At 54.0% G+C, this 12,203-nt stretch overlaps 2 protein-coding genes across 13 annotated transcripts in view; both read right to left on the bottom strand.

Moving 5' to 3' along the window:
• Positions 1-5,125, bottom strand: part of HNRNPM (heterogeneous nuclear ribonucleoprotein M) — a 175,560-nt gene extending 170,435 nt beyond the window's left edge. For all 8 annotated transcript variants that reach the window (XM_082837065.1, XM_082837070.1, XM_082837073.1 and 5 more), the window contains exon 1: positions 5,121-5,125. The gene's annotated coding sequence lies outside the window, so the exon portion shown is untranslated. The remainder of the gene's footprint in view (positions 1-5,120) is intronic.
• The window catches only part of CERS4 (ceramide synthase 4), a 31,935-nt gene that overhangs the window by 3,069 nt on the left and 16,663 nt on the right, over positions 1-12,203 (bottom strand). For 3 of the 5 annotated variants that reach the window (XM_082837098.1, XM_082837097.1, XM_082837101.1), the window contains exons 2-9: positions 5,394-5,567; positions 3,088-3,205; positions 2,684-2,802; positions 2,529-2,586; positions 2,079-2,129; positions 1,631-1,723; positions 1,282-1,410; positions 910-1,016 (exon numbers count right to left, since the gene is read on the bottom strand). In XM_082837098.1, coding sequence (XP_082693224.1) covers positions 910-1,016; positions 1,282-1,410; positions 1,631-1,723; positions 2,079-2,129; positions 2,529-2,586; positions 2,684-2,802; positions 3,088-3,205; positions 5,394-5,566 — 848 coding nt within the window. In that variant the 5' untranslated portion in view covers position 5,567. Of the gene's footprint in view, positions 1-909; positions 1,017-1,281; positions 1,411-1,630; positions 1,724-2,078; positions 2,130-2,528; positions 2,587-2,683; positions 2,803-3,087; positions 3,206-5,393; positions 5,568-5,667; positions 5,756-12,203 lie in introns of all 5 variants that reach the window. The other 2 variants (XM_082837100.1, XM_082837099.1) reach the window with 1 other exon arrangement.

Genomic DNA, 12,203 nt, shown 5'->3' with positions numbered 1-12,203 from the left:
CCTGGACCAGTGCTGTCGCCTCCTCCCTGGTCCCCCAGCTCCTGCTCCAACCTCTTACCAGCTATTCCCCCCGGAGCCACCAGAGGGAGCCTGTGAGTACTCGAGTCAGGTTCCCCCCATCCTCTGCTCAGAACCCTCCAGGGCTCCCACCTGGCTTGGGATAAAAGCCCAACTTCTCCCCAAGGCCCATAAGACCTTGCATACTCTCTCCCGTCGGCTCTGTGCTCTCCCCTCGCTCTCTCCCTCTTGCTCACTCTGGTCCTGCCACACGGGCCTCCTCTTTGTTCCTGCGACATGCTGGGCACGGTCCTGCCTCAGGGCCTTTGCAGGTGCTCTTCCCACTGTGATCAGTAGTTTTCTCCCTCACCTCCCTGCAGTCTCTATCTGAACGCTGTCAGTGAGGCCTTCTCCGACCACCCTATTTCCAGCTATCCACACAGTTCCTGTGACCTTCGCAACTTTTTTTCTCTTTAGCACGATCACTGCCTCACATATTCTGCAGTCTACTTGTTTGCCTTATTATATTTCCCCACCTGCCAGTGTCAGCTCCAGGTGAGCAGGGACCTTCACGTTGTTCCCTCTGCTTGTTGCAACAGGCTCATCAAATTGCCGGGCAAAGACTTTAGCGCGTGGGGCCCGACGCTGTCTCCCAACCCATGTTCCAGGCACGCGGCAGGGGGTGATGACTAAGCCCAGTTTTCTGTTTCTCCTACCTCTGGGCCTTTGCATATGCTGCGCCCTGTGCCGGGGACACCCTTCCTTGCCTCCTCCTGGAAACCTCCCAGCCCACACCCCAGCTATCTGGATCGGGGAACCCGGGAACCGAGGAACGAAGGGTGAGGCGGGCTTGGATCTCCGCCTTACCGCCGCCCCCCACCTCCCCAACCCCCGGCAGGAGGGCTGACTCACTGGGTGGGGAAGAGCACGAGGCGAGTGTAGAAGAAGACCAACGAGAAGATGATGAAGAGAGCGTCGCACACGCGCCGCCAGTGCGTGTAGTTGAACAACTTACAGGCCTGGAGGGGACAGCAGAGAGAAATAGACCTGGGGGTGGGGCTGCGGCGGAAGCACGCGGGAAGGGCGGGGCGGGGCCGAGGAAGGGCGGGGCCTCTTCCCAGGGAAAAGGTGCCTCTGCCTGGGCCAAGTGAGTTGGGGTGCGTGGTCTGCGGATGATGGGGGTTGGGCCTCACCTCCCAGGAAGACTGACAGGGGGTGGGCCTCAACACCAGGGGCACCTGGGAGGGCGGGGGGCTGGGAGGGGTCGGGCTGCGCCAGGCGCACCTCCAGCAGGTAGTCGGAGGAGTCGTGCAATAGCAGCACCAGAGAGCCGATGCGCAGCAGATTCGTGCTGTAGGAGAAGACGATCAGGGTGATGGTCACAAAGTGATGTGCCACCTGCTCCTTGAAATCCTGCGGGAGACGGAGGGTCATAGCCGGGATGAGGCTGGGGGGCCGGAGCGGCCCCACCCCGCAGGGCTGGGAGCAGGCCCTCCCAGGGGGTTGCTTGGCATGTGGACCCTAGGCCTCCTGCCTGAGACACCAAGGGTCTCTGGGAGTGGGGTGAGGCCACCCCTCTCCTCCTGGAACTGGGTCACGACCGCCCCAGGCCAGACTCTTGGCCTGGCCTCACCTTGCGCTTGGTGTCGAAGGGCAGCGTGATCAGCAGAGAGACGTAGAAACTCAGCTCCAGGAGATACCAGTGGTACAGGGCCGGCTTCAGGGGCTGTGGCAGGGAGTGCAGGGTTAGCTGTGGGGAGCGGAGGTTCCCACGGGACATGGGGCATGGGGTAGGGCCCTCCCCATTTGCTCAAACCCATGACACATGAATCCCAATGAGTGAGGAAGGCATGAGCTCCCCATCCTTAGAGGTAATCAAGGGCAGTGGTTTTGTGGCAGCTCCTGCTTCCAGGGTGTCCTGACTCCTGGCCCCTCTCCATTCCACACGGGAGCCGAAGAATAGAGTGGGATTCGGGGGGGGAATGATGGTGTGATGTCCAGCTTTGGCGCTCTTGCCTGTGGCCACAGGAACTCTGCCCTGATCCTCCCACTAGCCTCCAAACACCACCCCTCCCACTCACCTGCTGTGGGTAACTGTCCCAGCACATTACCGGCGTCCACAGCCACGATTCCTGCGGGGACACGGGAGTCTGAAGTTGTCCAGAGGTTAGAACCCAGCCCCCCCAACCCCCCAACCCCAGGCCTGGGGCCTCCTCAGGCCTCCCTGGCCCTTGACGTGCTGCTGTCACTCAGGCCGGCTGTCTCCTGCCTGGTTGCAACTCTGCTCTCACTGTAGACCAGGGGCTGATTCAGAATCCCCAGCCCCGACACACAGTAGGTCCTCTCAGTAGGCACCCATGGAGTGAACATTCACCACGACCTGGCCTCATTCCCTCCACCCTCCCTCTCTGTGCCTTGGCACATGCTTCCCCCTCTGCCCGAACCCCACACACCCCTTCCCAGTCCAATCCAGGCCCAGCGCATACGAGGTGCTTGAGGGATAGGGCAGGTGAGCTGTCAGGTACACTCACGTGGTAAAGAACCGAGATTCCACCGATGAAGGAGCACAGATAGAAGGCGAACCTCCAGCTGCAGGCGGGGAGGGAGCCCCTGAGGCAGCTGCCAAAGGACCAGGCCCCCCGCCGCACCCCCAGACTCCCCCTTCCCGGCCCCACCCTGGGCTTACCTGGCCTCACAGAACTTCTTGGTCAGGCAGGGCCGGTCCTGGTTCCGGCGTCTCCGGAACCAGTGTTGGGTCTGTCGCAGGGTGAGCCCACACTGGGTCGCCAGGAGGCTCATCTGGGGCTGGGGAGGGAGTGATGGGGGCCAGGGTCACAGAGGTGGCCTCCTGCCCCTGTCCCAGGACAAGCAGGACCCAGCTCTGCTCCCCCCCTCCCCTATAGCCCCAGACCTCGCCTGTGGGGTGCTCTACCTTTGGAGATGGGGGAGTAGGGGGTTTCACAGGGTGGGGGTCTCCCCAAAAAGAGGCCTTATAAAAACCCAGCTCTGCTCACAAACACCCCCTCTAGAACCTCCCCCAGGGGACCCAAGCAGGCCAATGGGGAGGGAGGAGGGGGTCGGGGATCTCACCTCTGTGGGTCTCGGCCCTTCCATAAGGAAGTGTTTCTCCAGCGTGGCATTGGGCTTCACCGGCCTCCTGGTCTGGTTCCGCACACCCAGCCACCGGCTCAGGGGCAGGCCTATGAATCTGGGTGTAGGGGAGACACAGCTTGTCAGTCCAGGTGGGGAAACGGGGGCTCACTGGGCCGCATTGTAGGACCCTGGAGGTGGAAGCCTGGCTGTTGCACTGCGCCCAGAGAGGAAGCTGGATTGGTCTTCAAGGTGGGGGATGAACAACTTTGGTGGTACCCAGGCACCTTCACTCCATCCCAAACCAGGGATGAGAGTCCCCTCGATGCCTGTCTCATGATGGCCTGGGTCCTCCGTCTGCTTCTTCTCAGGCCTCCCTCCACCCAGCATCCCCCCCCCCCACCCCTTGTGCACACTTGGAGGAGCCGGGACCCTGGTGAGTCAGTTACCACATTGCCCACAGAGGGGCCCACAAGACCAGGGGTCGGGACCAAACTGCATGTCCACCATCCTAATATCACCTTTCATTGGGGGAAACTGAGGCTCAGAGCAGCCCAGCAAGGAAGTTATTCCAGACTCAATTGTGGGGGGCAGGCGGGGGTGGGGTTGGGACATGACTGCCATTTACTGAACACTTAGGATCTGCCAAGCATGTGTCCAAGTCCACCTCGTGTGCTGGCTCACTTAACACTATTATTGTCCCCATTGTCCTGATGGGCAAACTGAGGCTCAGAGAGGCCAGAAACACGCTCAAGGTGACACAGCAAGTGAATGGCAAACCCAGGATTCATTTTCCCTTAACAGGGAAAACCTCTGCCTTTGTTTGACCCCAGAAAAGCTACTTCCAACCCCGTTGCCCTTTAGAAAGGCAAGGGGGGATGCCTTTGGGAGGAGTTAACACTGCCACCTCAGCTGGAGCCACTGGTTAAATAGGTGGGAAAATAGACCCAGCCTTCAAGGCCTGGCTGAATTGGGCCTCCCAGAATCCCTCAGGCAAAGCCTCGCTCCTCGCTGAACTACCTGCTGTGTGACCTCAGGCAGGTCATTCGACCTCTCTGTGCCTCCATTTCCTCTTCTGTAAAATGGGGATAATAACAGTACCACCTCACTGGGTGAGGGCTGAGTTAAGACAAACAAACTGCTCAGAGCCATGGGTGGCACAGAGGAAGAACCCAAAGTGTGTCTGGTAAATGCAGTGTCAGTGGGCATGCCCTGGGTTCCCCACGTCCAGCCTGTGTCCTGGGAGCCCAGACCCTAGGAAGCTCCTCGTGAGTGGGAGAGTCAAAGCAAAGTGTAGAACGCTCGCACGCCCCTGTGGTCAGAGAGTGGGATAGAGGGAAGGACCCGAAGTGAGGGCCAGAGGGGGTTAAGGGCTTTGTGGGGAGAGGGTCAGGGCAGGCTTCCCTGGAACCCAGCCTTGAAGGAACTGCAGGGGAGTGAGTGCAAAGGCCAGAGGGTCGCAAAGAAGGTGGGGGACCTGGAGGAAGGGGAGGGGGAGGGGCCCTCAGGCATGGAGGAGGAAGCCGGGGGAAGCGGGGGCAGGCCCGGTGGGGGTAGGCCATGGGGGCAAGGCAGGTCTGGGAGCTGTGGCCGCATTAGTCAGGTAGAAAAGGGTGGGACCACCTAGGTCAGAGGGAAGGGACCCAAGAGCTGGACAGCCAGAGAAGGAGGAGGAACTCCAGTTAGGGGCAGCGTTTGGGTCACATGAGAAATGACTAAAAATCCACGGGGTCTGGCAGCCAGGAGGGCGCTGGGAACCTGGGCAGGCGGCATACACTCGGGGGCCGGGTGCCAGGCTGCAGGAGGCTGGGGGTGAGTGGAGGGGGGGGCCCCAAAGCGGGGGCGGGGGCTGGAGTGCCTATGCCCCTTCCTTTGGCTAGAAAGGGGAGCGGGAGGAAAAGGTGGTAAGGGAGAGGACAGGAGGTGGGGATGGGGGAGAGGTGCCCGTACAGGGCAGAGGGAGGAGGGAGTGGGCAGGAGTTCCTTCGCTGACTCACTGGCCTCTGCAGACCCATCCTAGGTCAGCCAAGCAGGCACATCCCCTCCAGGGCCCCCACTTGTTTTCTGAAGATGCTAGCACACCCAGACCTGAGCTGCCGCCAGCATTCCAGGCATCCAAGACCATCGGAGTGGGGGTGGCGGCAGCTGGGGGCAGGATGAAGCCCAGAAAAGCACTCTGACTCAAAGCCAGGCTCCGTCCGGGGACACATGAGGATGAAATCACACAGATGGGAGAGCACAGGGCGGGTGCTGCGCACACACGAGCGATGACGGGGTCAACCTGCCAGGGCACGGCGGACACTCACCTCTCGAAGGTGAAGCGCACGGCCACCAGGGCCAGAGCCAGGGGCAGGGCCATCAGCATGTCCCGGGGGTGGGCGTAGACCAGGCCATCGCGGTCCTCCAGTACAGCCCATGAGTTGTTGGGTGGTAGCCAGAACCTCTCCTGCCATAGCCACTCATTCAGGCTGGACCACATACTGTGGACACAGGGTCCAGTTAATGGAGAACTCTGCACACAGGACAGGTAGAGTGGGAGGGCCCAGCACCTCGCCCTCACACCCCCCAGCGCCTAGCAACCTGAAGTTTATTAGAGCCAGTGTTCAGGATAGACTTGGGCTGGGTGTCCTCAGGCAAATGACCTGACCTCTCTGAATCTCAAGTTCATCTGTAAGATAGGGACAGTAATACCCACCTGTCAGCCCAGCCTGCTACGGCACACGAAGTGCTTAGCCCAGTGCTTACTGACCCTTAAATATAGCTCATGACAGGAGTTATTATTCTGTACTCTACAGACAAGAGAACGTTGGCCAGAATCAAGGGAGTGGCCGCTCGGGGTCACGAACTTGAGTTCTCAAAATGTCCGGGAAGGTTTTCTGCCACTGTGGGAAGGTGCCTCTGATACAGCCCAAAGATGAAGGATTTAAGGAAATCCACAATTCTCTCCCCGGCCGACCGTCCGCACACGGACTCCCCTTGAGGTGTGAATGTCGGCTCTCCCGCTCGCTATCCCACGAGCCCGGCTGCAGCTGGGCGAGACAGCCTACTGCGTGATCGAGCTCGCTGCCAGATACTGAAGCAGTGGCCGAGGTGGGCCAACTTTCCACCAAGGGCTGCTGGGGAGCTGCAGTGGGGCCCAGCTGTCCTCATGAGCCCACATAGCTTCTCCTGTTCCCAAGATTTAAGACTAAGTGCCCCAACCCCACACTGGTGCCCACTTGCAAAGTTTGTTCATTCATTTGTTTGTCCATCCATCCACCCGCCCACCCATTGTCCATCTACTCATCTGTTCATCAGTCCAGCTATTCATCTGTTCATCCATTCAGCCATACCGTCTGCTTGCCCACCTGTACACCTACCCAGCCAGCCAGCCAGGCTGCCATCTATCCACCCACCCACCTACCTGTCCATCTTCCCATCCATCCATCCGCCTATCCATCCATCCATCTGCCTGTCTGTCTACCTGTCTGTCCATCCATCCATCCACCCACCCACTGTCCATCTACTCATCCATCCATCCGTCCATCCATCCACCTATTCATCTGCTCATCCAGCCAGCCCTCTGCCTGCCCACCTGTACATCTATGCGTACAGCCATCTGTCCATCCATCTGTTCATCCACCCACCCATCCACTCATCCATCCATCCATCCACGAGATATCCTCTGAGTGGCTTGTCCATGCCAGCCTGGGGCTGGATGTTGGGGACACAAGCAGGGAACAGAGCAGACACATTCCTGTCACCATGAAGCTCACAGCCCAGCAGGGGGAGGCAACCAATACACAAGTAACCGGATTCCTAAATAAATAACACAGTGCGATGGGCCTGGTAGAAAAGAAACAGGGTGGTGCGATTTATCAAGGAAGGTCTGAGCTAGGTCTCAGCTCATACACCCTCTGAGCTGAGACCTAGAGGTGAGGAGGGCCTGGGTTTGTGCAGAAGAAGGTAGTGGTGCTGCAAAGGGGGCTGGGAGGGGCTTTGCAGAGAAATGAGCAGCAGGTACAAAGGCCCTGAGGCAGGATTGAGTAAAACTGAGTGTTGGAGGACCAGTGAGGATTCCTGTGTGTCTGGAGCAGAGTGAGCAAGGGGAGAGCGGGGGCAGGGGACGGGGCAGGTCCTGCAGGACCTGTGGAATGTGGATGACTTCCTCCAACATTTTATGATGAAAAATTTCAAACCCACAGAAAAGGTGAATTTACAGTGAACATCTATATACCCACCACCAGACTCTGCCATTCACGTTTTGGTCTATTGCTTCATCACACATCTGCCCATGTATCCATCCATCCCTCTATCCACCCACCAGTGCATTTCTCGGTGCGTTTCAAAATAAGCAGCTGGGGTGGGGGGAGGGATAAATAAGGAGTTTAGGATTAAAATATACACACTATTATATACAAAATAGATAATCAACAAGGACCTACTGTATAGCACAGGGAACTATACTCGATATCTTGTAATAACGTATAATGGAAAAGAATCTAAAAAATAAATATATGTATGTGTATATACATAACTGAATTACTTTGCTGTACACCTGAAACTAACACAACATTGTACACCAACTATATTTCAAGAAAAAAAATTTAAAAAGCAGCAGACATCAAGTCACATCACCCCTACATATTTTCAGCGTGCAGATCATTAATGAGAGCTCGATATTGACGAATGTGTTTTTTTTTTCAAGGTAAAATTTACTAGAGCAAAATGCATTCATGTTAACTGTACAGTTGCTGAGTTTTGACAAATACACGCACCTGTGTAAACCAACCTCCGGCCACAAACACTCCCATCCCTCCACAAGGTTCTCTCTCGGGCCCCTTCCCAGTCAGCCTCCATCTCTACTGTCCAAAGGTAACGTCTGCTCCCGTTTTTTTTTTTCCATCAGGGATTACTTTTGTCTGTTCCAGAACTTCATATAAATGGAATCACAAACCCCGTCTTTGTGTCTAGCTTCTTTCACTTGTGTAATATTTTCGAGATTCATCCCTATTGTTCCAAGATCAGTAGCTTCCTTCTTTTTTAAAAAAAAAAAAAATTTATTTATTTGGCTGCGCCGGGTCTTAGTTGCGGCATGCAGGCTTCTCTCTGGTTGTGGCGTGTGGGCTCTAGAGCGCACACGCTGGGGCTCAGTAGTTGTGGCATGCGGGTTTAGTTGCCCCGCAGCATGTGGGATCTTAGTTCCCCGAACAGGGATCGAACCCGTGACCCCTGCATTGGAAGGTGGATTCTTAACCACTGGACCACCAGGGAAGTCCCGAGCTTCTTTTTTTCTTATTCCCTAATCTTTGGTACCAAATGAATATACCACGATTGGTTATCACTTGCTTGTTGATGGGTATTTGGGATGCATTCAGCGTTGGGGAATTATGAGCAAAGCTGTTCAGAGCATTCACATCCGAGTCTTGTGTGAACAGAAGTTTTCCTGTCTCCTGGGTCCATCCGGAGGAGTGGAATTGCTGGGTCATTCTGCATAAACGTTTTCCTTCATAAGCAACTGTGCTCTGGGGCGGCTGTACCATTTTACACTCCATTTCGTGCAGTCTGGGAGTTCTATGGCCCGTGTTTTTATTTTAGGTGAGATGGCAAGCGGGGGGGTTGGTTTGGTTGCCATACAGGAAGTGGCCTTCGAGGCCAGAATGGGGGCCCACCGAGATAATCCAAGATCGTTCCCCCCATCTCAAGGTCAGCCGATTAGCAACCTTAATTCCATCTGCAACCTCACTTTCCCTTTGCCACGTTAGGTAGCGTATCCCCAGGTTCCAGGATTAGGATGTGGACACCATTAAGGGTGCATTATTATTGAGAAAATTCACTGAGTTGTGCATCTATATTGTGGGCCCTTTCTCTGTGCAGATTAAAATGTCTGCCTTGGGGCTTCCCTGGTGGCACAGTGGTTGAGAATCTGCCTGCTAATGCAGGGGACACGGGTTCGAGCCCTGGTCTGGGAGGATCCCACATGCCGCGGAGCAACTAGGCCCGTGAGCCACAACTACTGAGCCTGCGCGTCTGGAGCCTGTGCTCCGCAACGTGAGAGGCCCGCGCACGGCGATGAAGAGTGGCCCCCGCTTGCCACAACTAGAGAAAGCCCTCGCACAGAAACGAAGACCCAACACAGCAAAAATAAATTAATTAATAAACTCCTATCCCTCAAAAAAAAAAATGTTTGCCTTGAAAAAGTCTATGATTCTGCTAAAATATGACACAAATGAACTCATCTATGAAACAGACTCACAGACATAGAGAACAGGCTTGTGGTTGCCAAGGGGAGGTGGGGTGGGGAAGGGATGGAGTGGGAGTTTGGGGTTAGCAGATACAAACTATTACATATAGAATGGATAAACAACAAGGTGCTACTGTATAGCACAGGGAACTATACTCAATGTCCTGTGATAAACCATAATGGAAGAGAATAAGAAAAAGAATGTGTGTGTATATATATATAACTGGATCACTTTGCTGTACAGCAGAAATTGACACAACATTGTAAAGCAACTATACTTCAATAAAATACGTAAAAAAAAAAAAGTCGATGATTCTGATTTCAATTCCGACAGGTGGGTTTTTTTCCCCACATCACCTCTGACACCAGCTGTGTATCCTACAATTCAACTCAACTCTGACACCATCTACCTGGAGATGCACCGGTTGAGGGCTCAGTCGCACAAGGCTGTACCCATCCCACTTCAAACGCCAAGCTTCTGACCAACTGGCCATAGATGGAGGTCCCCACGAGCCCTCCTTGGTTTGATTAATTTTCTACAGCAGCTCACGGGACACAAACAGTTTACTTCCTAGATGACCGATTTATTATAAAAGGATATATAACTCAGGAATAGTCAGATGGAAAGAATCATAGGGCAAGGTATGGGGAAGGGGGCGGAGCTCCCACGCCCTCCCCAGATGCACCAGTCCCTGCACGTCTCCACAAATCTCGCGTTCATCAACCTGGAAGCTTTCCGAACCCCCATCCTTAAGGGTTTTTATGGTGGCTTCATTACATAGTCGCAGTAATTAAATCCTTGGCCACTGGAGGTCCAGGGGTGGGAATGAAAGTTCCAACCCCTTCATCAAGAGGTTGGTTCCCCTGGCAACCAGTCCCATCCTTAGGTGACCTGAGTGGGGGGCTTTCCAAAAGTCGCCTCATTAACATGACAAAAGGCACCTTTATTCCTCTTATCACTTAGGAAATTCTCAGGGTTTTAAAAGCTCTGTGCCAGGAACCGAGGAAGGCCAAATATCTACTTCTCATTATAAATCACAATATCACAAGTCAAATACAGAAAAAGAAACATTCTCAAGAGTCTGAGGAACTGGGTGAACCAGGATGGTGAATGGCTTTGGGGGCAGGAGGTGGGTTTGGTGTTGGACAAGACAAGTCGGGGGGATGTGTCAATGAAAAAATACTGCCTGCTATATCAGTAAGCAAAGGATGTTGCAGCCAACAAGCCACATTACAGCTGCTGTCCCCCTTCCCCCCACGGTGAGTCCTGAGGGAACTCAGGATGGAAACAGGATGCCTGCCATCTAGCTACACCCACCCACGACAGTGCACCCCTACGAAACTCAGGATAAGAAAGCACAGATTACTGGCCCAGACAGCTGAGGTGCATATCAAAGAAATGAATTCAGTAAGCCCAGATTCTTGCATCTTCCCATACAGAGAAAAGCCCAGAATTCCTTAACTTGAGCTATCTGGTTTTCTTTTAATTAACAGTAATCTTCTGATGTTCTGACTACCTGGTCTTTGTTGCAAAAACCCCTGTATATATCCGGGCTCCTCCCGTACCTCTTTGGAGCAGTTCCCTAGAGCTACTGAGTGGCCTTCTTCAGGGCTATAGTCCCCAGTAAAGACCCAACAAAACGTAAACTCACAGCGCTCCTGTTGTGCATTTTTCTTTAAGACAGGTGTGTGGGGACTTCCCTGGTGGTCCAGTGGTAAAGAATCCGCCTTCCAATGCAGGGGATGCGGGTCTGATCCCTGGTCAGGGAACTAAGATTCCCACATGCCACGGGGCAACTAAGCCCGTGTGCCACAACTACTGAGCTTGGGCGCCTCAACCAGAGAGCCCACGAGCCGCAAACTACAAAGCCCACGCGCTCTGGAGCCCACATGCCACAACTAGAGAGAAGCGCGCACGCCACAAGAGCCCTTGGGCCGCAATGAAAAGATCCCGCGTGCCTCAACGAAGATCCCGTGTGTCGCAACTAAGACCTGACACAGCCAAAAAAAATAAAGAAAAAAAAAGAAGATTATATCATCTGCAAATAGATAGTTTAAAAAAATGTTAAAAACAAACAAAAAAAAAAGACAGGCGTGTGACAGTGGCTAGTTTAGACCCATAAGGCTCAGGAGGCCCGGACAGAATAGACAGTTGGACAGGTGGATGGGGGAACTTCTGCCCAGGTGGTTGATCGCTCTAAAAAGAGATAAATTAGGAGTTTGGGATTAACATATACACACTACCATGTATAAAATGATAAACAACAAGGACCTACTGTATAGCACAGGGAACTATACTCAGTATCTTGTAATAACCTATAATGGAAAAGAATCTGAAAAAAATATATATATATATACACACACACACGCACACACAAACACACACATAACTGAATCACTGTGCTGTACACCTGAAACTAACACAACATTGTAAATTGACTATATTTCAATTTTTTAAAAATGGTTTTAAAAAAAAAGAAACCAACTTCACTAACAGGCAAATTTTGCTTGATCCCATGCACCCACTGGGGCATAACTGCACACACCCAGCCCGTAATTCCTGGCCTCACTCTCTACAGCCTCCTAGCAGGAGCCACACCCACCACAGGGCATCTATAGCCTTCTCCTGAGGGGCCCTCCCACCCATCTGAAGACCCCCAGCCAGCTAGAGATATAAGTGGGCAGTGCAGATGCCCAGTGCAGATATAAGTGGGCTGGGCATCCTGGGAAGGCCCCCAGCCAGCTAGAGCTGGAGCCAGAACCCAGGGGTCCAAGCCCCCAGCCCCATGTTCTTCCCCCCACCCAAGATCGGGTCCACCACAGCCATGGTGCTAGCATGTCATGATGAGCTTTGGGGACAAGTGAGAACACACAAGAGCGATGGCATCTCGTA

Source organism: Leucopleurus acutus (genome assembly GCF_964270905.1).
Source record: "Leucopleurus acutus genome assembly, chromosome: 3".
Classification (NCBI taxonomy): Eukaryota; Metazoa; Chordata; class Mammalia; order Artiodactyla; family Delphinidae; genus Leucopleurus; species Leucopleurus acutus.
This window is presented reverse-complemented; position numbering and strand designations above follow the sequence as displayed.